Source organism: Neodiprion pinetum, chromosome 4 (assembly GCF_021155775.2).
Source record: "Neodiprion pinetum isolate iyNeoPine1 chromosome 4, iyNeoPine1.2, whole genome shotgun sequence".
Lineage (NCBI taxonomy): Eukaryota > Metazoa > Arthropoda > Insecta > Hymenoptera > Diprionidae > Neodiprion > Neodiprion pinetum.
Window position 1 is genome coordinate 17,316,086 of NC_060235.2, and position 25,951 is coordinate 17,342,036.

General features: G+C 40.2%; 1 protein-coding gene and 2 long non-coding RNA genes across 5 annotated transcripts; 1 reads left to right on the forward strand and 2 right to left on the reverse strand.

Moving 5' to 3' along the window:
• Positions 1–6,929: 6,929 nt before the first annotated feature.
• Positions 6,930–8,486, reverse strand: LOC138190805 (uncharacterized). Its single transcript, XR_011176892.1, has 3 exons — positions 8,236–8,486; positions 7,167–8,031; positions 6,930–7,061 (listed from the first exon to the last, which is right to left on the reverse strand). It is a non-coding gene; the product is annotated as an uncharacterized lncRNA (long non-coding RNA).
• An 884-nt stretch (positions 8,487–9,370) lies between these two features.
• beta4GalT7 (beta-1,4-galactosyltransferase 7) lies at positions 9,371–13,602 on the forward strand. Of its 3 annotated transcripts, none has more exons than XM_046620758.2 (5): positions 9,371–9,902; positions 10,229–10,434; positions 10,567–10,790; positions 10,930–11,097; positions 11,765–13,602. In XM_046620758.2, the coding sequence occupies exons 1-5, from the start codon at positions 9,800–9,802 to the stop codon at positions 12,051–12,053; spliced, it is 990 nt and encodes a 329-aa protein (XP_046476714.1). In that variant the 5' UTR covers positions 9,371–9,799; the 3' UTR covers positions 12,054–13,602. The 3 variants fall into 3 exon arrangements, with proteins under 3 accessions (XP_046476714.1, XP_046476715.1, XP_046476716.1); XM_046620759.2 differs by having other exon boundaries at positions 9,372–9,902; positions 10,933–11,097; XM_046620760.2 differs by having other exon boundaries at positions 9,387–9,902; positions 10,951–11,097.
• A 930-nt stretch (positions 13,603–14,532) lies between these two features.
• On the reverse strand, positions 14,533–18,550 carry LOC124216348 (uncharacterized). The gene is made up of 2 exons (XR_006882584.2): positions 17,206–18,550; positions 14,533–16,736 (listed from the first exon to the last, which is right to left on the reverse strand). It is a non-coding gene; the product is annotated as an uncharacterized lncRNA (long non-coding RNA).
• Positions 18,551–25,951: the final 7,401 nt, after the last annotated feature.

Consider the following 25,951-nt stretch of genomic DNA (forward strand, 5'->3'; position numbering starts at 1 on the left):
TTTCGTAACAGTTCGGCGGGTATAGGCGGGTTTGAGGGTATTAGCAGTTTCACGTATTATCAACCAAATAACTGACCACGCCGGTAAAAGAAGTTCTTCATAACCAACAACTATCGCGTGCAAATTGTTGGTAACATACCGTCGTCATTGTGGAATTGAAAAGTTGAAAAAATCTCGCACAAGAAATATGTACGCCGAAATTATGCAACGGAAAAATAAATGTCAATTAAATAAATGAACCTGTATCATTGATATTTACCTGAAAATATCAAATCTTTTATAGGCGACAGTAGCATCTCTCAGATGCTCTACAATTTATATTTTTTAAATTTTTTACAAAGTCAACTTTGAGATGCAAATATTTTTGAAAAATATTGAACTACTTCATTTCTAGTTCCAATAGTTCTAATTTTGCATTTAGTTGTTTTTTTTTATTTTTATTTTTTATACAATATTCTCACTTACTTTCATTCTTTACATCAGGCTCCCGCACAGGTTATCTTATCCTACAGCGAGCGGTACTGAATGTACTTTGTAATTCCTTAGTATTTTAGTATCTCATACCAACAATATGTAGAGCTACTATATTGTAAATGAGCCTGATTATGAATAAATAACTAAGCTATCCGTAAACTCAATTTTTGTCCTGTCAGCTGTACATACTACCGTTAACAAAAGATACTCATAGTGTTCAGAGAGATAGCGATAGATACTGGATCATTGAAGCGTGGCATCCGCGAATTAGTGATAGAGGAAAGGAGTGAGCGAATCGGGATGATGATTAATGAACTAAAAAATATAAGTTACGCGCGCACACGATACGAACCGTATCTGGAGAGATCAGAAAGACAACCGAGATCTTACAAAAGTAAGAAAATACATTGATGATACACACAGAAGATATCGAGACAGTAGGCATTGCATGAAATACACAGCTGATTTCTTTCGAGGCGCGACACGGGCAAGCGGCAGGATTCGAAATAGCGATTGACATGAAACTGTAATGAGCGAGATATGTACTTTCATTTGAACTGTTACATTGCTACTTTGCCGAAACACATTGTTATAATCTGCTATTCCGCATCAAAGCAAGTTGAGGCGAGTATAGTTACATCTTGCGTAGTTGCACATTTATTTAATTTCAAGGCATGAGAATTGACTATATTGTTACGTGTCCGAAAGGTGGGGTTGAAAGAGTTGAATAGACGATTCAAAAAGAGGTATGTGGTTTGTAGCCACGTGCAATAAAAAAAGTACCGAAAACGGTAATCGAAAGTAGTATAGCAAGAAGATAACCCATGCAAGAATTTCTCTGCGCGTGTTTATAAAGGTTATCCTATTGCACATATCGCCTGCCCTTTATGAATAGCAATTATGTGGGGTTATAATCGAACATGTAGATCACTTTGACGCCAACCATAATCATCCTTATCATATGAAAATATCTTTGTTGGAATACTCGGTGTTACAAGTGCGCGTGATAGGTTTTTTTTATTGTTAAGTGAAAAGCGTGTCAACCCAAAAAGTACAGACACGTGGCTTTGGAATTTCATATAAATGTCGAAAAATATAGATTATTAATTGGAAAATCTTCCGAAAGCTTGGAGTCTTCTGTGTCCAACGATCCATTGCTCATGTGTGATAAAAATTATCAACGTTAGCTACTACCGTTGAAACGTATAATTTTGAAAAACTGGTAAATTCGAAAAATTAACGACGGAGCCAGGAATCGAACCTGGTATCTAGCCAACGTTAGCTACTACCGCCGATATGTCGGGATCGTGTTTTTATTTGCAGAACTACGCAAAAAATCTACCAAACGACGAAACCTGTACTGTAAATATTATTTAAACCTTGACACAAACTGATGCAATTTAAAATTTTGTAAAATCCTGAAGGACTTGACTTCCCGGAATTGAAATGTGCAAGTAGGTGATTTTGGAAACGGGTGGAGCAAGACAAAAAACTATAACCCAAAATTTAGAAAGAAACTGAAACTCTTCGATTCAGTTAACAAGCAAGTCGATCGCATTGCACAACTTGCTGTAATCACTTTTAAAGTTTTAAAATCTTAACGAGGTCTTTGAGCTCATCGTCAGCTGCTGCAGCAGGTTCAATTCGCTCCACCCACTGAAGTCGACCTGGCGGGCGTATCAGCTCGCATCACGTTGTCGTGGCATATAATAAATGTATTTCCACAATGGATATCAATCGCTGACTAAAGACACATATTTTGATCAACGTTCTCTACAAGTATGTAGATCTATTCCACCTCTTACAAATATACTTTTATTCAGTATTCCATATTCCAACAAGTCAGATTATAACTCATTCTTCATCAAGTCCAACTCCCCTTATTTTCTAAGTTCTAATTACTCTGGAAGTATCGATTCCAAAATTCATCAAATCTCAGAATCAACTTTCTACAAATAATAATTTCACACTCAATAGACTCGACAGTGTTTTCTTGAACGTTTCGTTCTCGAAATCCTTGCGTACAGAATTTACAACTAAAAATTTTTGCTTAAAGATTAGGGATAACCCGTTTAGATTTTTGGTGGAAATTTTAACGATTTTGGATGATGTGAAATCAATTCCTTGATGCACTACATTGAAGTAGTTTTGCAAGATGAATCGATTGCACGCAGTCCGAGCACGTTGCGAGCAATGGATTAAGAGTTACAGCTAAAAAACGAAGATTTTCTTCGTAATTCCTCTGCTGTTGGTCCCACGCTCGTTCCGATGTCTTTTTTTGATTTCCAAGGGTCCACTTAAGTGGCAAAAAAGCAAAGTTAACCCCTTCGAATTTTTTTAGTCCATTTTTGATGACTATTGGAAGAAGCTGAAATCAATTTTTTTATACCCAATATTGTCGTCATATTGCAAGAGGATTCCTTTGAACACATTCTTGACACGTTGAGAGCAACAAATCAAAACTCACGGTTAAAAAATATCAAATTTTCACTGGGCACTCACAGAGGTAGAAAAAAAAATTTAATAGTCATAGCCACACAGTTCTAGACTCGTTTCAGTGCAGTTTATTTAATATGCTTTAACTCTAGTGCAAGTGCTTGGGCGTCAAAGTGCAGCAATTTAACAAGTTGACGAATAGAATTAAAGTGGCAGTCAATAAGAGGTGTAAAAATGTGACGTGTAATTACGTGTTGACAACGCGTCCGTCTAGTTCAAGGTCTAGTTCGACCCGTGAGTTCAACAGCCGCTCGTCGGGACTAGTTCACAACCCCTGAAACACAATTAAAATTACGAATTTCTTCGTTTATTTATTTATTTATTTATAAATTTATAAATCGTACAAGCTCAAAGTCTTTTTTACATTGAAAGTACAGATTAGCGTTGATAGGCAAGCCAGTATCTCCCTGAATGTAGAAATAAAGTACCAATTCTGAATTATTATCTTTTGATTCGAAAAATTAATAAGTGATTCTTTTTTATCCTCTAAGAAATTTAAGTAGGAATAATTCTTATTTTGCAGAATTGTTTTTCATTTTTTAATACGAAAACTTGAAATGGAAATTTATTTCCGTTCTTTTGGCTTGAAACATTGAATAAAGAATCAGTACTTCATTTTGATAATTAGAAAAATTAAATTCAGAATGAATTCTCATTCTTCAATGAGCAAATTTGTATTACATTTACTGTAAATTTGTCAATTCAAAAATTCCAAGTAGGAATTGTTTCGAAAATTTAGATTTTACTAACATTATCAAAAAATAAGGTTGTTAATCGTGATTTTTAGTTTGAAACGAAAAAATAGCTCGACACTCTTACGTCGTATTACGTAGTTGTGCGAAAAATGTGCAGGTAGTGGGTTGCAGTCGCATGAGCATGAGCTCACCATTAAGCAATTTCGAGAGCAAGGCTCGGATTTTTTTTGGGATTTCCATGTTGCTGTTCAACGAGTGGCGATGAAACAAATTTTACCTTCAACGACGGTCTGCAAGATCAAAAAAATTTTATATCACGACTTTCAACCTATTGGTTGTGATAAGCTAACGTCAGAATCTTGTCTCAGAAAAGACCAATGGAATGTTGGAAGCAAAACACTCCTGAAGCTTGAGAGAAATCGTACTTCAAATCCTGCAAGTCTCAGTTTGCCAATAAAAATGCATTGAATGCCCCGAAAAGTTAACGTAAATTGAAACATGAAAAATAGAAAAATATTAGTTATCTATAGTATCGTTAGACTTATAAGTACATAAGTTACACACTAGTACCACTATATTATAAATTCATCCCTTCATTGTAACTCCTTCGGATATTTTCGTATTGTTTATGTCAAGAACTGGCTTCTAACAGTTGATCGTGTGTATCTACGTTGTGCACATATTCAAATAACATTATTTTTGTCGATATGCCTGAGATGCAGTTAGATTAGCATTGCAGAATTTGGTTGGAATGAATTGCCTCGAATATATTCGCACAGTTGTGGAGGGTATACGGCGTCTATATGGCGATACACAAGAATTTCATTCGGTGGTCATTTCATAGTCATAATAATATGTCAAAATTCGTAGCAAAACAGTGATTTAATTGAAGTATAGGTACTCGGGAGAAGAATGTATATGTAGATCATAAATAATAATAGATCTGATGTAATAATGATGCAGAGACCAAAAAGTATATATGTATATGCGGTCCATGTGCGATATTAATATGATCCATTTACAATTAATACGTGATGCATACTATAAATTTTATAATTTTCCAGGAGACAAAGTAGATTATCTACATTAATACGGCTATAATATGAAAATAGAAGAATTATTCATTTCGAAATCGGATTCTATTCGACACGCGCTCGATGTACTCCGTAACATTAATATTCATAATTATTCCAACAACTTTTCATGTGCTCTATCGATCTTGAATTTTCGTAGGCATAGAATCAAAACGCTGTTTTAGCTAGTCGCAAGTGAAGTATCCACGTTGGGTGCAGAAGCAGAATTGTTTTTCGAAAAGTGTTAGTGTGGAAAAAAATTCAGAGTAACTGTAATACATCACGGATGCGCTAATTTTGATCGAGATGAAATGGATGCTCCGTATATGAGACAGTATTTAACGCAGTGTCCTAATTTGAAGACCTAAAAAGGTGATTGTCGGCAATTTTTTTTTTTTTTTTGATAGGGAAAGATGGAACGAAGCTTCTTAAAAACTTAGAGTGTATCTTAACACACATTTGAAAGGTACGAGCGAAAATTTTTATCATCCAACTGTCACAGAACGGCAACGCTATCAGCTGACCCGTTAATTGTGGAATATATCTTTAGCCAAAGGCTGAACATTGAAGGGCCTAGCGGCTTGAGCCTGGAATCGGCAGGAAAGATAAAGTGCGTATTTCTTGTCTGAAATGCAAAAGCTAAAATCATTACACATCATGTCATATTATACATCATACATCATACATGGTATTAAAGTTCCGAACCAAAGTTTGGATGTTCGGATGCTCAGAAAGTGACGTCACTCAAAATTTTTTCTCTATTGACGTCATCGATCTATATAGATGAAAATCAGCTAACCAAATTCCTCAGTCCGGAAACAACCGCGCAGTAGAGAGGACGTATGAGAACCGCGCTCCGCAAAGTTCGAGTACCGGGTTCTCTACCTCCTAATCCTGCGCTCCTGGTGCAGCTCGACTTCCAGTACAAGCGGTTCGTAGTTTCCGCGCTCCAGGTCCGTTACTTGGTGAAACTCGACTTCCAGGACAAGCGCACCGTAGTTTCCGCGCTCCAGGTCCGTTACTTGGTGAAACTCGACTTCCAGGACAAGCGCTTCGTAGTTTCTGCGCTCCAGGTCCGCTACCTGGTGAAATTCAACTTCAGGAATGAGCGCACCGTTTCAACCCCGAAGACAGAAAGGACGATGTCCAAAGCTAAAAAGAAATTGGGAAGGCCCTTACTTAGTGATTAACCGGATAAATGATGTTGTTTATAGAATCCGAAGATCTCCTCATTCGCATCAGAAAGTGGTTCACTTGGATCGTCTTGCTCCATTTGAAGAAGATCAACCTGGAACAGTCTCTTCAAGACCAGGAACATCCTTCGAGGTTAGATCTTCAAACGAACACCCTTGACGACTGTGATCGACTTGACCTTCTTTACAGTCGGTCATCGATTGGGAGAAGAATTTACCTTTTGGAATTCATTTGAGTAAAACTCGACCGCTTACGATCATTATTGAAGGGAATATCGGATGCGGAAAAACAACTTTCACCAAGAGGTTTTTAGCAGATCGCCAGGTCTGTACACTTTTAGAACCTCTTGAGGAATATCGAGACGTAACTGGAATTAATCTCTTAGATCTGATGTATCAGGACCCAGATCGTTAATGCTATTATTTTCAGCATTTCGCTTAAATGGTTATGTTAGATAAACATCTTCAGACGACTTCATTGCTTGTAAAGGTGATGGAAAGATCGATATTCAGTAGCAATTGTTTCGTAGAAGCTCGTCGAAGGTTAGGTAATTTTCGCGACTTCGAATCTCATTTATTGATGAAAAATTTCGATCTTCTCATTCGCTCGTCTGAGCTCAGAGTAGATTTGATTGTTTATTTGCGAGTTTCCCCAGAAACTTCTTTTGCTCGAGTTAGTTCTCGTTCTCGTGAGGAGGAATCGACCATTTCTTTAGAGCTACTCAGAACTATTCATGAGGTTCATGAAGATTGGCTGGTAAAACAAACCTTTACTTATTTATCGGCTCCTGTCTTGGTTATTAATGCAGAAGCTACGGCCGATCAAGTTTTTAAAGATTTTTGTACTTCCTTGACATACGGATAGCATATAGTTAACCTATACTTGCTTTATTAAGGGATACACTTAATTAAGTAAAAGACATAAAAAAAATAATAAAATAGATTTTCTTTATTGAGAAAACATAAAAGATTATGAGAGGTTATGTTTTAAAATTCATTTTCTTGCAATCAATATTTTGCGTAGCTGGTCTCCATTTTGTAGGTTCGAGGCGGGGTGACGCTTGGACGAAGTCGGGTTTCGGTCGGCTTGATTTTCTGCGTCGAATCTAGCGTTTGCTTCAAGCGTTGCTCTATGAATAAGAGAGAATGATTTTAGGATGGTTTGCTCTTTCTCGGATCTTTCAAATTAGAATTGAATTATTTCCTTTGATTAATAAACTTTTCAAAGAGCTTACATTTGTTACCATTAAGAAAGAGCCAGATTTCAGCGGAGCTCCAAAGATCATTGAGATCCCATTGTGCGAATCAGTGTCGAGTCCTGGTCAAGTACCTTCTTCGGGCTCACAGTCGGCTACCGCTCTCTTTGGTCGCCGGAGTTGACCGACACTTTGTCGACAAAGTCTCAAACAACGACAAGGCTACTGAGGAAATTGGGGAGTTTTGGGGAGTTTTTGGGAAGGAATATTTTTGGTAGAGAAAAAAGCCCCGGCCGGCGTCCGTGCCGGCCGGAGAACAACAACGAACTGATGTTTTCAATACAAGAAGTTGTTTGTTTTGAAATGATCTTTTGTTTTTCTAAGAGTTTCTATAAACTTCTTCTCTGGAATCGAGTTTTGTGTCGGATAAGCTTTGGTTTCTTTTGAAATGTGAATAGAGCCACGATTATTTTTCGAGGTCGATAAGCGATTGCTTGATTTTCACATTTTATTAACCTTAAGTGTTAGTTTTTGTGAGCACTTTTTCAGGTTATTTGACACAGCCTTTTCCTTCCAATCTTTCCCGATTCCTGAGGATGACTGGTGGCCTTATTTTGAAGAAATACACGGAAATGATTCAGATAAGATCGTTTCTTTTCTTTTGAATACATATTCAATTTATTTTATTCGTGCATTTTCCCAAATTCACTTAGTGAATTTGATTAGTTATACCATCACTCACATTTGTCCTTCCAAAAATCTAGGGTGTGCTATTTCTAAAGAAGACTAGGATCAGTCACCCATCTATTTCCCTGTTTCCTGTGTGAATTTTCAAAAAGGAATCTGCCTTTATCCTGTTTGGTCCCGGAATTTTCGGTTCCCGCCTCGATGATTCCACCCGAACCTGTTTCGTTCGGACAATCCTTCATGAAGATACATAACACTTAATAACACTTACCTTTATAAAACAAGGCACATAAATTTTCGAAATTATTTAACGCTCAACTATCTGCTCAAGGTTTTCTGTGGTTTACCTTGAGACTGTGGGCAAATGCCAGATAGTAGAAAAGGGAGTCCTTAAATTTTTAGAGCCACAGCTCCAACTCACCTTTGAGCACTGACTGCTAGATCACTTTTATAATTGTTTTATCTTTCCCGAGTCGGGACGACTCTTTTCCTCGGGGGGGACTAGTGTTACAAAGGGTGAAATCACCCGTTTTGCCCCCTTTTTAATGATCTAGTAGTCATCATAGATAAAAGACGTTTATAAACCTCTTATGTCTTTCAAAAGAATAAGGTTGCTGCGTCAACCAACATTATTGTAAAAACAGTCTTGTTTCAGACTTAAAACGAGAAACACATATTTCGCAATTAAAGCTTTTTCACAACATTTTATTCACGCTTTTGATTTTGACTTGATAATCAAACTCGCGGATCCATATTTATTTCCGTAACGTCCAACAACGTTACAATATGTCCGTGACATATATAATATGCGTGCATATTATATAAAATGTAACTCGTTCGACTTTTAGAATCGGGATATCTCAGAAATGATAATTCTTAGAAAAAAAAGTACACAGACCATTTTTGTGGATAATTTTATGATCTACAATTTTGGTCTGAGCTATTTTTTGGTAAAATTAACCGTTAACGAGAAAAATCGAAAAAACCGAAAATTTTGACCTTTGACCTTGAATAACTTTTTTAGCACACATGGTATCGATGGGGACTTCCTTCTTTTTCTTTATAATGGTAAATCCAAGGTCTCTACCAAAATTCAGCTCTGTGGGAATTATTGTGTTTCGATCACTATTTTTATGTCTAAATTGACCGGACTACTGGCTTGGGCTTGCCATTGCGAAGATTATGTTACTCGGAAGGTGAATGCAGCCAGGATCATGTCGAATCGGTAACTCTTTGATGTTCTGCAATAAGTTCTCAACTCTACCGTTGGATCATCTCTAACGGCGCATGCGCACGATGATTTTTGGTTGTCACACTAAAGCCTATTAGGGCTGTCTTTATATTCTTCAGTCAACGACTCTAACAGGAAGACTAGAGGGAAGGAGACCGAACGCATATGGGGCAAGTATTGAAAACGTGGTAGCCAAAAGTGGAGAATATTATTTAGTTAAAAATTCAACCACGAGCGCTCGTGTTCCTAAGATAGAACAGGCCTTTTCATCTAAAAATTTTTTTGTGCGCATGCGTTAGCATCAGCCATCTTTTACATATTGCTTTTTGCACGGAACATACATGAGAAAGCGAACGTGAACCCAGCAACAAGATATGGGCCGCTTGAAGCAAAGCTTCGGCGACTTATAAATTCGTATGATGGCCACGATGATGGCTCTGCCGTCGGTTGGTCGCCTTGTCAACGGGTCGAACCCGTCGAACACCCGAGTGATTGTGGCTCTACGCGTGAACGGCGTGTGCCAGGAGTGTGGATCATGTGGAATTGCGAATGCAATCGACCTGTGATGATGGACCGCTTAAAGAAGCTAAAATAGTTTTTTTTACGATCAATGTGAGCTGCGGGTTGACAACAGGGATGTCAAGAATGACAAGCGACTCTAGAGATGTCTCATTCTTCCGGTGAATCTGTTGAAAGAATGTTGGTTTGTAATTTTTGTTGACAATTTCTGTACATACGAAGCAGCGTTGACGGTATGAAGGCTTTTTGGAAAAATTCCAAAGTTCGGTACCTGTTCCTATGCATATTGATCACCTTCGTCGTATCTTGCATAATCGGTATTACACCGATTAGCTTAGGTAAGAATAATACTAGTGTAATTTATTTTCATTCATCACGCTGTCAAGATTGTTGTGGTATGAATTCGTTTCTTAGATTGTAACAAAGACAACGTCTATAACAAGTACATTTCTTTGTTCTGTATGCTATGGTTTTTTAACCTCACAATCCTTCGAAAGCATTCTTAGCCTTTGTACGCTCAAGCTTCATTTTTATTATAACATCTTCCTCTTTTTAAATTACTTAGTCACGTATAATATCTTCATTCAAGGGAAATTTGAATCCAAAGTTTTCTGATCAATTGCCTTGTCGCAATATTAAGTAAACTTTTTTCATCTCATTTCAGATGAGTGCAAATGCGATATCCAAGATTCACCTTCCAAACTAATCAGACAAGTTCAGCGAACAAATCAAATCAAAAGTGGCAAGCATCGTCTGGCTATACTCGTGCCATTCAGGGATCGCTTTGATGAATTGCTCATTTTTGTCCCTCACATGCATAAGTTTCTTAGTAAACAGAACATTCGGTATCATATATTTATAGTGAATCAGGTATTAATATTTGTTAGTATTTTCATGCTTCTTTTGTAAGGTATAACCATACAATTAAGTAATTAAACAGTTCCTGTACAGAATGACAATTTTCGTTACCCATCGTTTGTGATATTTTAATTATAATTTCAGATTGATAACTATAGGTTCAATCGAGCATCGCTCATTAATGCAGGTTTCTTGGAAGTACAAAAAGACTTTGACTACATAGCGATGCATGATGTTGACTTATTGCCTATGAACGATGAACTGCTGTATCATTACCCAGCACAAGGACCTTATCACATTGCCTCACCTGAACTTCATCCGCGATACCATTATCCTACTTTCGTTGGCGGTATTTTACTTGTAAATAGGTACGCAACTTACGTTACAGACATCAAATACTTGTGATCGGGGGGTTATTAATTTGTATTCTATGTATTTCTGACAATGATACAATCTGTTGAATGAAAGCTTGCTGTGAACAAGATAACATACCTTATAATTATATAGTAGCCGCAATTTTCCTTCCAGAGAGCAGTTTGTACAAGTCAATGGAATGTCGAACAAATACTGGGGTTGGGGTTTGGAAGACGACGAATTTTATGTAAGGCTGAAAGAAGCTGGTTTGAATGTTGGCCGGCCAGAAAATGTCAGTACTGGAACGCACAACACATTTAAGTATGTTTTTTCATAAAGTATCATATTTACACGAGGATGAGTTGAATCTTATTTTCGCTGTTCTAACCTCTCAAAATATGGGTGAATTTTATATGCGGGTGCGTCTTATATAGGGACAAAAATTCCGGAAATTATATTAAAATGTTAGAAGGCATATTTTAATGCTTACTACGGCTTGAGACGGCTAGCGACAATGAGGGTAGCTGGGTATAAGTATAACGATAATTTAGTGAAAGCGATGGAACTACAGCATCAAATGGTTTTTTCATCGAGAGCACAACAATCAGTCTTCTAACTGTACATTTTCAATACTTGAACATCTATTTCAGTGACAATGAATTATATGTGGGTTTCATTGAATAGTGAATATCAACAACTTGAGTCATGGGTGATTACTTGGGTGATGCTTAGTTGGTACAGCACGGTATTGAATGCCGCGTCTTCTATTAGTGTAAAAATTTGTATCCTGAAATGACCCCCTTTAAAAACGGGGTGCATTTTATTTTCGTGTAAATACAGTAATTTGCAATTATTTTTACATGCTGAAAGATTAGAAACCTCGCGTAATGAAATTTGATGTTTTAATCAGTAATAGTTCAATGATTAACAAATTGCAATGTGTTTGTTCAGGTTTATATTGTTGTTTTCTGTCAATTCTCCATTATAGACATATACATGATAGGAATAGGAAAAAACGAGACATGACCAAATGTTACAATCAACGTGAAGTTACTCGCAGACGGGATCGACGAACTGGTCTCAAGGATGTATCCTATGAATTGGTCGACATCACAGAACTTACGATTGCAGGAACACCTACAATAACTGTGTTTAAAGTATCATTAGATTGTAATAAAACTGATACACCGTGGTGTGATTGCACTAAATCAGATGACATGAAAGGTGAAAAGGTGGAAGACAAAAAAAAAAATAAAAAATCTCAGCATGGATCATGAACAAAACTATTCCTTGAAGGACAAAAATTAGAAAAACTAAAATTTTATGATTTTACAAATTTTTCTAATCCTCATAACTTCCTTTTTGAGTATTTATAACATTAAGGAACTAAGGTACATACAAAAATCGTAGCCACGAAAGATCTATTTAGTCTTCATCTCGCCATTAGAGTACGATAAGCCTGTAAACGCGAAAATTGCATTAAATGTAAAAAAATAGTTTTCAACGGTGCATTGTGATATCTGAAAAGTGGAATGGATGGAAATATTTCGTTTTTCGGCTGTAACTGTTGATTCGCTGTTTGCAGCGGTTTCAGTCTAAGCGCAATCGATTTCTCGCGCAATTACCTCGGTATAACGTCGGAATGAATTAGTTTTATCATTTTGCAAAGACCACAGAAAACGACCTAAAAAATTACAAAGTGGTTACCCTTGCTTTGTTTCCCAGACTAAATATTTTTGTCTCACAATCTACGTAAACCCTTCAGAACAGTGGTTCAGTCCAGTAGAATTCAAAAATTCATAACAAAAGCTTCACTCATCAGATTTTTATTTTAAGAGAAAAGTTTTGTTAACAGTTGCATCACTTATCTGAAAAAAATATATCGGGGATTGTTCCGTCATTTCACTATGTTTTCTGGTGGAATAAGTGCAGCTGGAGTAGTCGAAGAGATGCTTGTAATTTTCATTTTCATATCTAATTTTTTGGCTATTTAAAATTAATTTGTTATCTAGAAGAAAAATATTGACGTTTCTAAAATAGTCTCAAATGTTATGAAAAAAATGTATAAATTCCGCAGCTATTAATGCAAAGTTGTAAACTTGAAAAAAATACAAGTCCACTCTAGTAATGGATATGCGTATAACTCGTGAGGAAAATTCAAAAAAAAAATCAGATACAAGTTAGTTGACAGATACAAAATCGAAATACGTGGAAAGTGATGTTTTTTACCGTTAGATTGAATTTAGTTTCGAAAAGGTTAAACAACTTTTTCTCGACTAATTGGACCCCAAGGAATTAGGTGAAATCATATTTTTCACCTATTTTCTACAATTTTTTTTTTAAGAATCAATAAGGAATTTTTGGATTCGGGTTTTTGTGGTCAACAATATAGTATTTAAACTATCTTTCGAAAATATTTTATTGCATAATATTACAAAATCACGGCTTATCCATAATAGTGTCAAATGTGTTTTTTACTGTTCGATGTGATATTTAAAGTTCCAGTTGTCCTTAACAGAAAATTCAAAAAATTAGTTAGTTTACTTTAGTTTAGTTTATTCAACATTCCTTATTCTATTAAAAGTATTCAGTTGTCATCAGTGTATAATGTTATTATGATATGTGTTGTAATCATAATCACAAGTGAGTGTTCAACATTGTATGATATTGTGTGGTCTTCATGTTTTTATTTTATTCATTGCGGAATATTTTTTTTCTCTTGTCTCTTTCCTCGTTGTCATGGAATGGCCCTACATAAATTGTGGAATTTCCGTGCAGAGGGGAAGGTTGGGATAGTTATAGATTATATGTATATTTTACTTGCAATGATTTTTCCTTGATGTTCACCATACCGCTCGATCGATATGTAGAGCTCCAGCTGTCATGGTTCTTTGTTGATATTCATGTCTTGTTCTTTCTTCCATTTCATTTGAATTTTTATGAAGCTTGATCGCTATATCTTTCAGATATTTTTGGTGTACTTCCAGTATTTTGTTTTCTTTATACACTTTGTCCGTTGGATATCTTCGGTCCAAGTTGAGTGGCCTTGATCAGACCTTTCGTGCTTGATCCAGTTCATATAGGTTTTTTTATACGTGTTCCCTATGCAGTGATGCCGTATTATATTATTGACTGTGCCACAGCATGGTAGATTTCTCTTTCTGTGGTTTTGTTTACGGTTTGGCTTATATTTATCAGTGGATGAAATAGATTTTCGAGTTTTTTTTATATACAGTATGTGATACTCGTGTATTCCATTTCATCATTTCATTAAAAATTCTTGAAATTTTATCCCAGGTATTTTTGTTCTGTGACTCTATTTACTGAAACGCATTGTCCGTAATTGGTTGTAGTCTGTCCGGTTGCAGGTGTGTAGTTGAATTTTTTTGTACTTGTTCTTCCATTTTTTCGATATAAATGCTATGGCCGTGTTCGTAAATTGACTGACAGTACTCAAAATTCCCTAGGACAGAGTCAGAGCTATTCACGAACTTGGAAGGGCAAAAGAGATAAAAGATTGCTGACAGTACTGTCAGTCAATTTTCGAACACGGCCTATGTAGGTTGTCCTTTTTGGGTTTAATGTGAGAAATCTATCATATTGGGATGTTGATAGATAATGTTGTCGTCTTGGGTTGCTAGGGTGGCGGCAGACCGGGAAAACCAGGAATAGTCAGGGAATTGAGTTTATTGGGAAAAGTCGGGGAAAAATCAGGGTATTATGATGGACCACAGGAAAAACATACTTTTTGTCAAATTGTTTTCTAACTTCAACATCTTTGTAGCTTCAACTATGTTTCGTATATTCAGCTAAGCTATCTTTCGGAAATGGTATTGTACAATTTCTAGTTATTTGTGTAAAACAACGAAATACTATGTGTTTTTGAATCCAAATTTATATATCAAAGACGCACAATTTTTGGAGCTTTTGGTAATGAAAACTGCTCAACGTTACTTGATTTTCATCGAAAAAGATCATGCTGGGAATTCCGAATGTTTTGACAAGCAAATTCGGGGAATTTTCATTTCACAATCAGAAAAATTGCCGCCACTCTGGTTACTTTTAAGTATGCATCTTCCCACGAATTTGTCGTTATAGTTAAGACTGTTGTCTGCGTATGAAATTATCCTGGATTGTATGTTGAATCTTAGCGTATCGTCATAGTATAATGTAAATAGTAACACGGATAGAATGGTTCCTTGTGAAATGCCACATGTTACTTCTATTTGCCGGCAGTTGGATTCACGCGTCTTTGCTCGTTGCTGTCTCTTTCGGACTTATGCATTGAATCAGCTCTGCGCTTTGCCTCAGATACCTACTCTTCCGAATGTATCCAGGAGTAGGTTGTACGGAACCCTGTTAAACTTCAATTGAAGTTAGTAACGTTATTTTAACATTTCATGCTGAGGAAACCCCGTTATTTCGCGATTTTAGAATTGTCTGTAATTCAGTAAACCGTAATAAAACAAAACACACTCACATTTCGAAATCTTAGTTCCTTAAAAATCATTGTAAAATTAAGCAAATAGTGATTTGTCCCCCAATGTTTCGTTACGATAACGTTACTAACTTCAACCTCGTGTCAAACGCCTTTGCAAGGTCCAAGATTATTGCAATAGATTTCTTTTAGTTGTTTATTGATCCGTGTATTTCGTTCGTTAGTTGGTGAATCGTATCCTGTGTACATTTTTCCAGTCGAAATTCGTACTGCTTTCCTGACATAAGTTTGTCAGTGAATGCTTGCAGTCTTTTTTTCGTATATTGTTCCAGAATTTTAGCCAGGTTACTTTTGATGGGCTTTTCGTTACGCCTCCTTTGCTGCCAGTTTTGTGTATTAGTGTGATTGTGTTTTGTTTGTATGTGTGTGGTACCTTGCCTTGATGAATGCTATTACTGCACACGTGTTGAGTCTTTAATCAATGTTTGTTGAAAAGGTTAACCTTCCTTTTTTATGGAACCAATAACTCTTCTAGACTCTTTTTAGATTATTTAGACCCCATGGAATTCAGATAAGGTATGAACTACTAAATAAATTGACCGTTTTTTGGCTGTAATTACGGATCGGCTGTTTGTAGCGACTTCAGACTACGCGCAATTTCTTCCTCTCGTGAAATTACGTCGATGTAGCATGTGACGAAGATGGTTGCAGTTCATCTTTGAATATCTGTAAAAAAATAAGTTGAAATAATTCAAAGCGGGTAGCTTTACTTGTTCTGCGATTTTAAACTCTCGCTTGGCTAATTTGACACTCAGGAATGCCAAAAATAAATCTCTAAAATATCCGAGGATCAACAGCTGGAAAACACGGTCGCTAGTGGTGAGTTGCAATAAATTGATTTTATTACGGATCAGAGTATATTTTTTAAAGTTTCGAAATTTTCAGCTGCAGAGACTTCTGTGAATCAGTCCAGTCAAACTCTCTATAAAACATCTACAAAACATACGTTTTGTAGGGACTCTAAGTCAAGCATGTTACCATTCAGTGTCGAATTTTCAAGCATTATTCGTTAGTTCGCGCGTGTTACTATCGTACAATTTCTCACGTTACGACACCGATTTTCATAGAATGTATAGTCTACTGATTTACAGAAAATAGTATCTGGAGTCCCAACAGTTTATTTTCGTGGTATTGCACGTGCCCGCAGTAGATATCGTCCTTATACTAGCCCAGTTCTTTTATTCAATCATGCATCTATCTATCTATCGTTATATCACACGCCTTCTCCAACAAGGCTACCGTCACAGCATGGGCACCACAATGGTCGCTGGTTCGCATGTATGAAGTGCCTAAGATAATTTATATCTTGCGAAAAAGAGCAAGATCCCTTCTCAGCAACGCTCTGCGTCCCCGTCCTCCGGCGATGTGTCTATCATCCGATACAACAATTGGGTGAAACAAAGGTACGGTAGGTGTTGAATTCCATCGAGAGTTGACGGACGCCGCTGTCAGAACACAATAACTGGAAGAAGTGGGATAAATCAGGAATGCAAATACGAAACATTCGTACACAATTAACAACACACGTTTCCCTCCTTGTCATCAATATTTTATAGCTATCTATGACCGAACATCATGAGAGTAATAAACGTTCTCTGAGAATTCCATTAAATTGCACGTTAGCCGGAGCAACTCGCCACCGTATCCGCGCCCACATGAGTACATTGGTCAATTGCGGTAATTTGCTTATGATTTATTTAGGCTAGCCACTACGGCCGTTCGGGATGTCATGATTCCGTAAATTTTGTTTCATAACGCGTGCATGTCTGCGTAAATGCATTTATATATTCGTGACCAAAATTCTCGTGCAGTAAAGGAGAGAAAGAAAAAAAAAAGAAAAATAATACCGACGATAAGAAGAAGAGAGTCTTACGTATAATATCAAATAATCGTCGAACTCGATGAACTCACACACCTGAAACTTTGCTCACCTTTATTATATTCTCAAAAAACAAGAGCCTTGCTACCAGGTCAAAAGCAAATTTCAGGCGTAAGAGTAAAAATCGAGTGTTGTGGGATGCGTCGCGGTGAAGACTGTTCTCGGCTTCTGTTCGCCGTTGTATACGAGCATACGAGCGTATGTATATGTATATATGTGTGTATATATATATACATATACATATATATATATATGTGTGTGTGTGTGTGTGTGTGTGTAGCAACTGATGTCATCCAATTTATCCGGTGAACACGTAATAGCGACATTGCAGGATCCCGCAACTAGAGTACAGCGTACAATCTCTTTGTAACGCGCTCGAAGAGACAGGCAGGCAGAGACAGAGAGACGCAGACAGTCATACTGAGTGACTGACTGACGAGGTTCCCCTCCTTCTTTTCGTCTCCACTTTTTCTGCGCCGGCTGAGTTCCGTTTCCGCCAAATTTCATTTTACTCGATTCCCTTATTCACGGTCCGCTGCAACGCCGTTACCGCCCCTCGTTCGCCTCCTTCGGCGCGCCATCTTTTTGTTTTTCATTACGTTGGAACGGTTGTCGCAACTAAAACCTGAGAATTGAAATTTTGTCGGAACAGGCATGATGAAAACTTTCGAGTACAGATACGGGACAACCGTCTGCGGCCTGCGAAGCCTCTCTCGACTTCACCCTGCTCCAGCCCTCGTCAATCGTTTTCACGGTTCACGATTTTACGCTTCGGTGGTGTGCACTTCGAGGAGTGTACAGTCGTTTCATCGAGCCAGTTGATGGTCGTCTCTCCTTGACCTGTCGCCCTCAGCTGTGTTTAGTCGATTATGGCACCGGAAGAACGTTACATGCTCCAGCGATCCCGACGGAGCCCAATTGTCTAGGAAGTCGTTTCCGTTCTGTTCCGCTACCCGGTTTGAAACTCGGTTGGCCGGTTGGCTGGCTCTGGATAACGTGCAGCTTGTATATAAACTCTGTAGTATCCTGTTCTCCAGTCCTTCGGTACCACGAAAAGACTCTTTTTTCCCTTTTCTCCACTGTCGAGATCTATATACTACTAAAATCTGCGCAACGATCAAGTCTGTGAGGATTAAAATACCGCAGACACACCTGAAACTTTGCTCACCCAGTTGTTAAAATCACGGGCAGAGCAAGGATTCAGGCCTAACTGTGGTATCTATCAATCGATTGATCGAATCTCGCTAACCTCGAACAGATAACAAATAAAAGGATATAAAGATACTCGATGAGATTCAGGTTTCTGGGTGAAGAACTGTCCAGCTTCCCAGCAACCGTTGTCGAATCACATCCAGCACCACTCTGCGTTTTCATCCTATTTGATTGCCCCGCGTCAAAACGAGGCTATTGATCTGTAACAAATAACAAAAAAAGTAAATAAGAAAACTCATTCTGTACACTAATTGCTACTGCTACTGTTACTGCTCGGTGTTTGCGGTATTGCCCAATATACCCGAAAAGCGTTCAATTCTGAGTAGTACCGCGGTTACCGACCATGTGACGCGTAAACTTCGATCAATAAACAGTACATTCAATATCAGAAGAGGAACAAAGAGAATCAATCCGTAAAAAATCTGATCATATTCTCGAACGGTTTTATCTTGTCTTGCTGACGAATGACGAAGTCTGCCATCTGTAGCTGTGTAAACAATTATGAAATCTCATTTGCGAAATGAAATCATCTACAACTATAACAACGCGACAAGGACGCAGAACCATCGTGTTTAGGGTCATGATCCTGGAGTACGGTGACCCAAAAGAGGACCACAGAGTCAGCCCGATTTCTCGAGGGAGAAGGACGACAGTCGCGGCTCGCTTTGACCCGGCGCAACAACCGCAAGTGAAGGAATCGACCCCGAAGGAGCACCGCATCATCAGCGGTTGAGCTCCTTCATTCCAGCTAGACGTGACACCAGAGACAACGACAACTGCGTTGCGCCGCGGTTATTGCGGTGGTTCGAGAGGGCCGAAGGGAAAGGTGGAGGGAAAAAAGAGACGAGAAGAATAGAAGAAGAGGAGGAACGAGCAAGGAACCGACCAACCGACAGAAGTGAGTCGAACCGACGCTGCCCGTGCTTCGGTGGTGCACGGGGATCCTGAGCCAGGGGTCATACTCCGGTCACTGACACTGCAGAGGCTTCGCTTCGGCACGACCGAGGTTCGCTCCTCTCTGCAGCTGTGGTATCTCCGTCTTACCTCGTGCCTCTCGCCTCGCTCTCAAGCGCTTGCCGTCCCTAGTTACCCCCTGCGCCTGGACTCGGTCCCGGGGCACCGGATCAACCGATTCAATCATCTGACCCCTTCTCTTTTTCCGGATCGTAGTCCATAACTGGGTCGTGATTATCGCGATACTGCACAAACCGCCCTAAGCCTGACAAATTTTTCTAGCAAGTGGTTCTGGCCTCCTAGCAGCAAGAAGTGCATAACTGATATCGTTGGACACGTCGTGTTCTCCTCAGTTTCATTTCTTATTCTCAATTCATCGAGTGCAATCGAATGCAGATGTCACGGAAGTTCAAGTTGTTGTTACTTCGTTCGTGTGAAATACGGTAACCGTTCGGGCGGACAAGTTGGATTCTTACAGTAAATCCTCCCCTTCAAGGTTTTGGTTTCGCGTTATAGGGGCGAGGCGTCTTGAGTTGAACACGTTGCAATATGCATACGCACAGACGTGTTCCTTTAACATGGACTTAAATTTCGTTTACGCAGAGGTGTTCCGTGCTTTTAGCACTACACATAGATTTGCTATACGGGCAAAGCTTTTCAAGCCTGGTATATTTATTCGCGTTCCCAGTTTACGCGTACGGTCGTACATACATACCCATGTACATGTATACACGGGGAAAGGAAACGCGAGCGCGCATTCCTGCCGAAATTTGTGTGTATTATTCCTTGAAATACCCAACCGCGACGGCTTTACGTCACGAGAATCACCGAGAGAATAGCAAATTTATTAATAATTTACGCGATCTTAAATTACACACGTTATCCGTATTACTTCTGCGTGTGTTGCTTTCTAAGAAGAAAACTCGAAACTTGAATTTTAGCACAAGGTGTAGCTGAGTCTGGTTAACTGCAACGTTAGGATTACCTATAGGCGATGTTTGCTCGCGACAATTTCGAGGCCACGAGAGACGGGTGCGCGCACCTATGTACAAATGTCTTTCCCATATAGCGACCTCGAAACTTCCGTTATTAACGCAGATGCCCGGTGCACGCGCACCCGCGCACCCACGCACCCACGCACCTGGTTATTACGTGGTGGTGCTGCTGCAGCAGGACGAGGAGAAAGAGGGGCCAACTGCGCCTTGGAAAAACTGACACAATGCAACCGCGATGGGTGTGAAAAAGAAAAAGAACGAGCTTTTCGACTCTCCGGAAATTTCACCGATCAGTGCTTTCGATTCCCGCCCGATGTCGCAGTGTCATTCGTCTTTTGTACTCCCGGAATAAACGGGCAGATAAATGGATTGGAAGTTTCCGTACGAGTATGTTCGGCGGAAGGACGCTTTTAGAGTACACCGAGAATCTTGTTCTCCAAACGAGCTGATGGGCCCCAAAGCATCCGCAGGAACAGACACCAAAGTGACGAGTTTTGTTTACTTAACCGATTTGTAAACGGTCTGAAGTGCCCGTGAAGAACCTCGCACGGACGAGACGGAGGATGAGCAAATAAACAAGTAAATAACTAAACACGGTGGTAATGTACATGTCCTAGCTATTCCCATTCCTACATAGACCGAGAGAGAGAGAGAGAGAGAGAGAGAGAGAGAGAGAGAGAGAGAAAGAGGGCCATCGTCGTCGTTGACGCCGTCGAGAGTCGTGGGATTATCTTCCGTGACCTCCGAGCAAGGCACAAGGAGTTGGGTTCTTTGTGGCCGGTACCAAAGTAGGCCAAGCCCACTTCCGCCACGCAGAAGTATGCACATGTATAGGTATACACGTGCATTATGTATCTACCGAAGACAGGGCATTAACACAAAGAAGCATATACCACTGACACAAATTGGTTCGAGTCTCTTCTTCGCTCGCTCGCTGGATTCGTTGTGTGTGTTACTCAGGCTTTCATGTAAACGTGTATAAAATGTACACCTATACGTGCATATACGTTACACAGTCGACAAGATTATGCGACAACTGAGCCGCCATTCTGGACTTTTAACACTTCGCGGATTACGTCATCTTTTAATAAGGCAACCGTCGACGCGACGAGAGGATGCACGGTAAAAATAATGAAGAATATAATAAGGAGAAAAAGAAGAAAATTCTTCCCGTTTTAACAGGCATACTCATCACCAGCTGCGGATGTTTCAAAATCTCTCTTACAAAAGTTCCCGCCCGTTGAGCAAATTTTATCCTCTTTGTGGTTTCGGAATTAACTCCGTATTTATGCAACAGCGACGTTTTTTTCTCTCTGAATAGGCATTGCAAGTCGAGTTCGCTAACCTGCTTAACACCGACTTCGTAATACCATTTTGTAAATCTCAATTTCAGCATTGAGTCTCCGCGACAGGTAGCGTGTGCGTCAGTACCTCAGTGTCCTGCTGAGTATCAAATATATTTTTCGTGTCAGGATGGTACCAAATCCTTGTATATAGTTGCACAGGATACTTACAATTTCGCCGAATGAAATAACAGACGAATACTGGTATTCTTATACAAGTGACAGCCTCTCCGAACAATCTTCATCGGTCTCCGTCTGAAGGTACTGGTATGTTCTCGAGATGCGTTGTATTTGTGCACATTGCACCAAGGTATTGAGGAAACGACGGGCAGAAGTGATCGCGCGGAATTCTCAGGGGTTTCCCCATAGCGTCTCTCTTCTCATCCCACGCAAAACCATCCGTCGATCGGTTTCATCCTCAAGCTGCACTTGCGGTCAGAATCGCTCCTTCTCGCTCCATCGAGATAGCGCAGTGGCAGGAATAGTAGAATTGCAGAACTTGCACAGAGATACAGTTCAATACCGTAAAATTGACCTATCACGACCGAGAGCTGCGGGCAGCGTGGCGACGCTTTTTATTCTTCTACTCACAGTCAGTGCTGTAATGTAGTAAGGGATGTGAAAAGCGATGATAGGAGGATGCTGATTTTGACGAAACTTCCCGCGTTCGTGGTCCAGCCGGAGGGTCGACCGGTGGCCGAGAGCCGTGAGCGAGCGAGCGGGTTAAAAAAAATCTGAGAAACTGATCTCGAACACGTAGCTTATGCGTGCCGTATACAACGTGGGTTTCTCATGCTGCAGAAGAAGAGAAGAACGAGTATCTCAGTTTTTTGAGGTTCAGATCACGCGGAGATACGAGGTGTTTATATGTATGGATGGTACGTACCTACAAACCGCGTATGGTGCAGAGATTCTCATCTGGCGCTCAGGCATCATGCGGTTGTTTGTTGACGTTACTCCCCTCCCCCCCATTGTCAAACGCTCCGAGCAATCAAACCAGAGGTGTATCTCTACGTTCCTCGACGACGTAATCAGTCCGACGCCTGGCGAGCTCAACGACGTCTGGCTCAGCTCGAGTGCCTGAAGACCGAAACTCGTAAAACCTCCGTGCATTCATCAGTTTCTTCACATCTGAAAAGCAAGAGGAAAAAGAAGTTTCGCAGTCAAGATTTCATTCACGGAATTCATTATTACCACTGGCTGGAACTCAGCGAGTCATTAATCCGGCTCATCTCGAATTCTAGAATGATCCACGACTGTTACCAATTGTTTTCCCGTGCAAAAACACGGCACAACGAGAATAATTCGGCGACTCAGCAGCACAGGACTTTTGCGTGCTGGATTGATTACTCACTGTGCACATCGGTCAACTATTACCTGGGGTCCGATGTTCCTTTCCAATTTCACTGGAGGTTCCTCCTTGGCATCCAGATGTGAAGTTTCGGGTTGATTCTGCGGAGAAACCGTACAGGCGGAGGATCCTGATGTGGCACGAGTATGTTTCACGGAAGGAAAGATGAGAGCGGAAGATAATATGAGAAGATCCACACCGGGCTGCACGGCAGTGTGGAACTTTGTCTCGAAGAGTCTGGATCCCGGGTCGGCGACCGCTGAGGTTCGGTCTGTGCAGCAGAGAAGAGAAAAAGATAGAGTAAGAGGAAGAGAGTAAGATTTGCGGACACTAAGTGTAGCGTAGGAATGGATGGAGGAGGAAGATGTGGGTGGCGACCAAACCGAGGTATCGGTCTCCGGTTGAGAGTCCCTGAGCACTAACGCGCTCGCTCTGCTCGCAAGTAGTGGCGGCAGCAAGAGCGGGAGTAGGCCAACAAGATTCAAGATTTATGCTCCTCCTGCATCCCCCCGTATACCATAACGCACGGCCCGGTTCTTGTCTATTCACCGAGAATCGGCACCCACGCGTTCTTACACGGTAGACATGTGTAGAGATTCAAAATCCGGTCGTTTTCGACGCCGTGATCCGTTTGCTGCCTGTTCCAAATCCATTTTACATCATCGGATTGTGTAATGGAAATTCACGAGAAGAATGGGAAATGTGAAACATGCGAACCCCCAAGAGATCGTTCCGGACTAATTGATGGGTCGAATGAACAACGAGGGTAAAAGTTTTGAAGAGAATGTTTAGGGTATAGACGCTAAATCGACCTGGATACCCGAGCTGCTCTGGCCCTTTTCTGTGGTATCGGGACTTCGATGGTATAAAGTCCGTATAATAAACCGCGTTGATTTCAGAGGACGACAAAGACCGCGACTGGGACTGCGAGCCCGCCTGGTCTCCTCTTCATCTCAAGACTAGAGCTCGTCGTGGCGCGTGGGAATCTTCGCTTTTTACAGCGAAAGATCGGTCGTCAGTCGGGCGTGTGGCTGGCTAGCAATCTCTTCCGCGCTGACTTGGACTAGAAGAGAAGGAGGAGGATGCGGCTTGTCTGTAAACGCTATGAAGGCCTGCAGAGTTCGAAGCGGTTCTTTGGCTGTTACGCGATAAGACGGATGAAGTTATTGAACAGCTTCAAAAATCTGTCTCCAGTCCAAGATCCACAGCTTATACAACTCAGCAAAAACCGCGAAATCACGTAACCTAGTTTCCTTTTTTCCTCCTAGGTGGGTATTTTTCTTTGTTTTACTCCAACGTGGGTGTATGACGCGTATCCAAGAAGGATGAAAATATATGTAACTATTGAATTTTCTGTATAGCGTACATTTGGTTCTTTCCAAAGGTAATCAATCAATCAATTTGAAAGAAGGAAGGAAGGAAGGAAAAGGATTGGCCTTGCTTCGGACCCACAACCACAACTAGTATATTAGGTATATTATACTTGTCACTACGCGGCACGCGAATCTTTCTCGGTCTATTCTTTCTCTTTATTTTGGAAGAGCATCACCGCATTGAGAGACTCCGGCGCGAAAGGGAAGTCACCCTAACATCCGGTTCTAATGTACTTCCGTCTTCGCATGTCGCCGACACAGCCTTCCGCTATCAAATTGCATGATTTTGTGGTTCCATTGTTTTCTCCCTAAACTCTTCACGGGCCACGTCTCATCCTTGAATCAAGCTTTGCCAGGTACAACGAAAACGGAATTAAACGTCGTTGGACGACTGGCATGTGGCTGTTTTACCAATTCCATACAAGAAAAGGAGAGGGAGGGGGAGAGAGAGAGAAACGGGTTTATTAAAAGTCCTGGGACACTACGATCCCCTAAGGACTATGCAACAAATACGCAATATAGAAAATAAACAAAACAAAAACAAAAAAGAGAAAAGTACTAAAAAATACAATACGTCAATGAAAATAAAAATAAAAATAAAAATCGAAATAAAAATAAAGATAAATAAAGTCAGGAGTAAAATAGGTAGGTTAATCAGTAAAATAGGGAGAGAGAGAGAGAATACGCTTCCGTGTGGCTCGTCATCGAAAACTAGCCGCATTGTCAGTTACTCCCTCACCTCTCCACCGCCATTTCACGACTCTGCACTTTTGGGGTCTCGCCATTGTCTTCAAGGATATAATACATATATAATACACAAACGCAAGTGCGCAGCAATAGAGCTATGTGCCTTTTTGGAGAGATCTTTCGGTGGCAAGGAAAGCGCAGGGTAGCAAAAGCGAAGGAAAGGACGAGTGCTGGGGATGAGGAGGAGGAGGAAGAGGAGGAGGAGGGGGAGGGGGAGGAGGAGGAGGAGGAGGAGGAGGAGGAGGAGGAGGAGGAGGAGGAGGAGGAGGAGGAGGAGGAGGAGGAGGAGGAGGAGGTGGAGGAGAAGGAGGGTATCGGGGTTCGAAAAGCCGTACTACTCCTTGTTTCTGGTTATCGATTTGCACCTGCCACCGAGGTGGTGCCAAGAAACGGTGCAGGATATGGTGGGTTTCAAGTTTCATGGTAAAAAAACCGCGCGATGTTGCGGTGGGACGAGTAACACCTGCGCGGAACGATTTCGGAAAGAACAACACCATCGTCGTGGATACATTGCCATGCAATGATAACTGCAACCAAGGTGCCACGAAACGTTTCTACCTTAATACTGTTTGATATTTAGCTTGTAAACAAACGTCCGCGGTCGACCAATCCATTTTTTTTTTTTTTTTCATCATATTTAATTTTTCCTCCCATCGCCCGTAGTCGTAGTTTTTCTGCAGAGCATTATAGAGGTGTACGCTGTATGGATATAGGAAATCGACTCCGCTGATGAACAAACATTTTATATTATAGAGTTACACTGTCAATAAGCCCCCGTCCCTTTTCAATTTCACCCTTCATCCACCCGTCCGTCATCTATAGC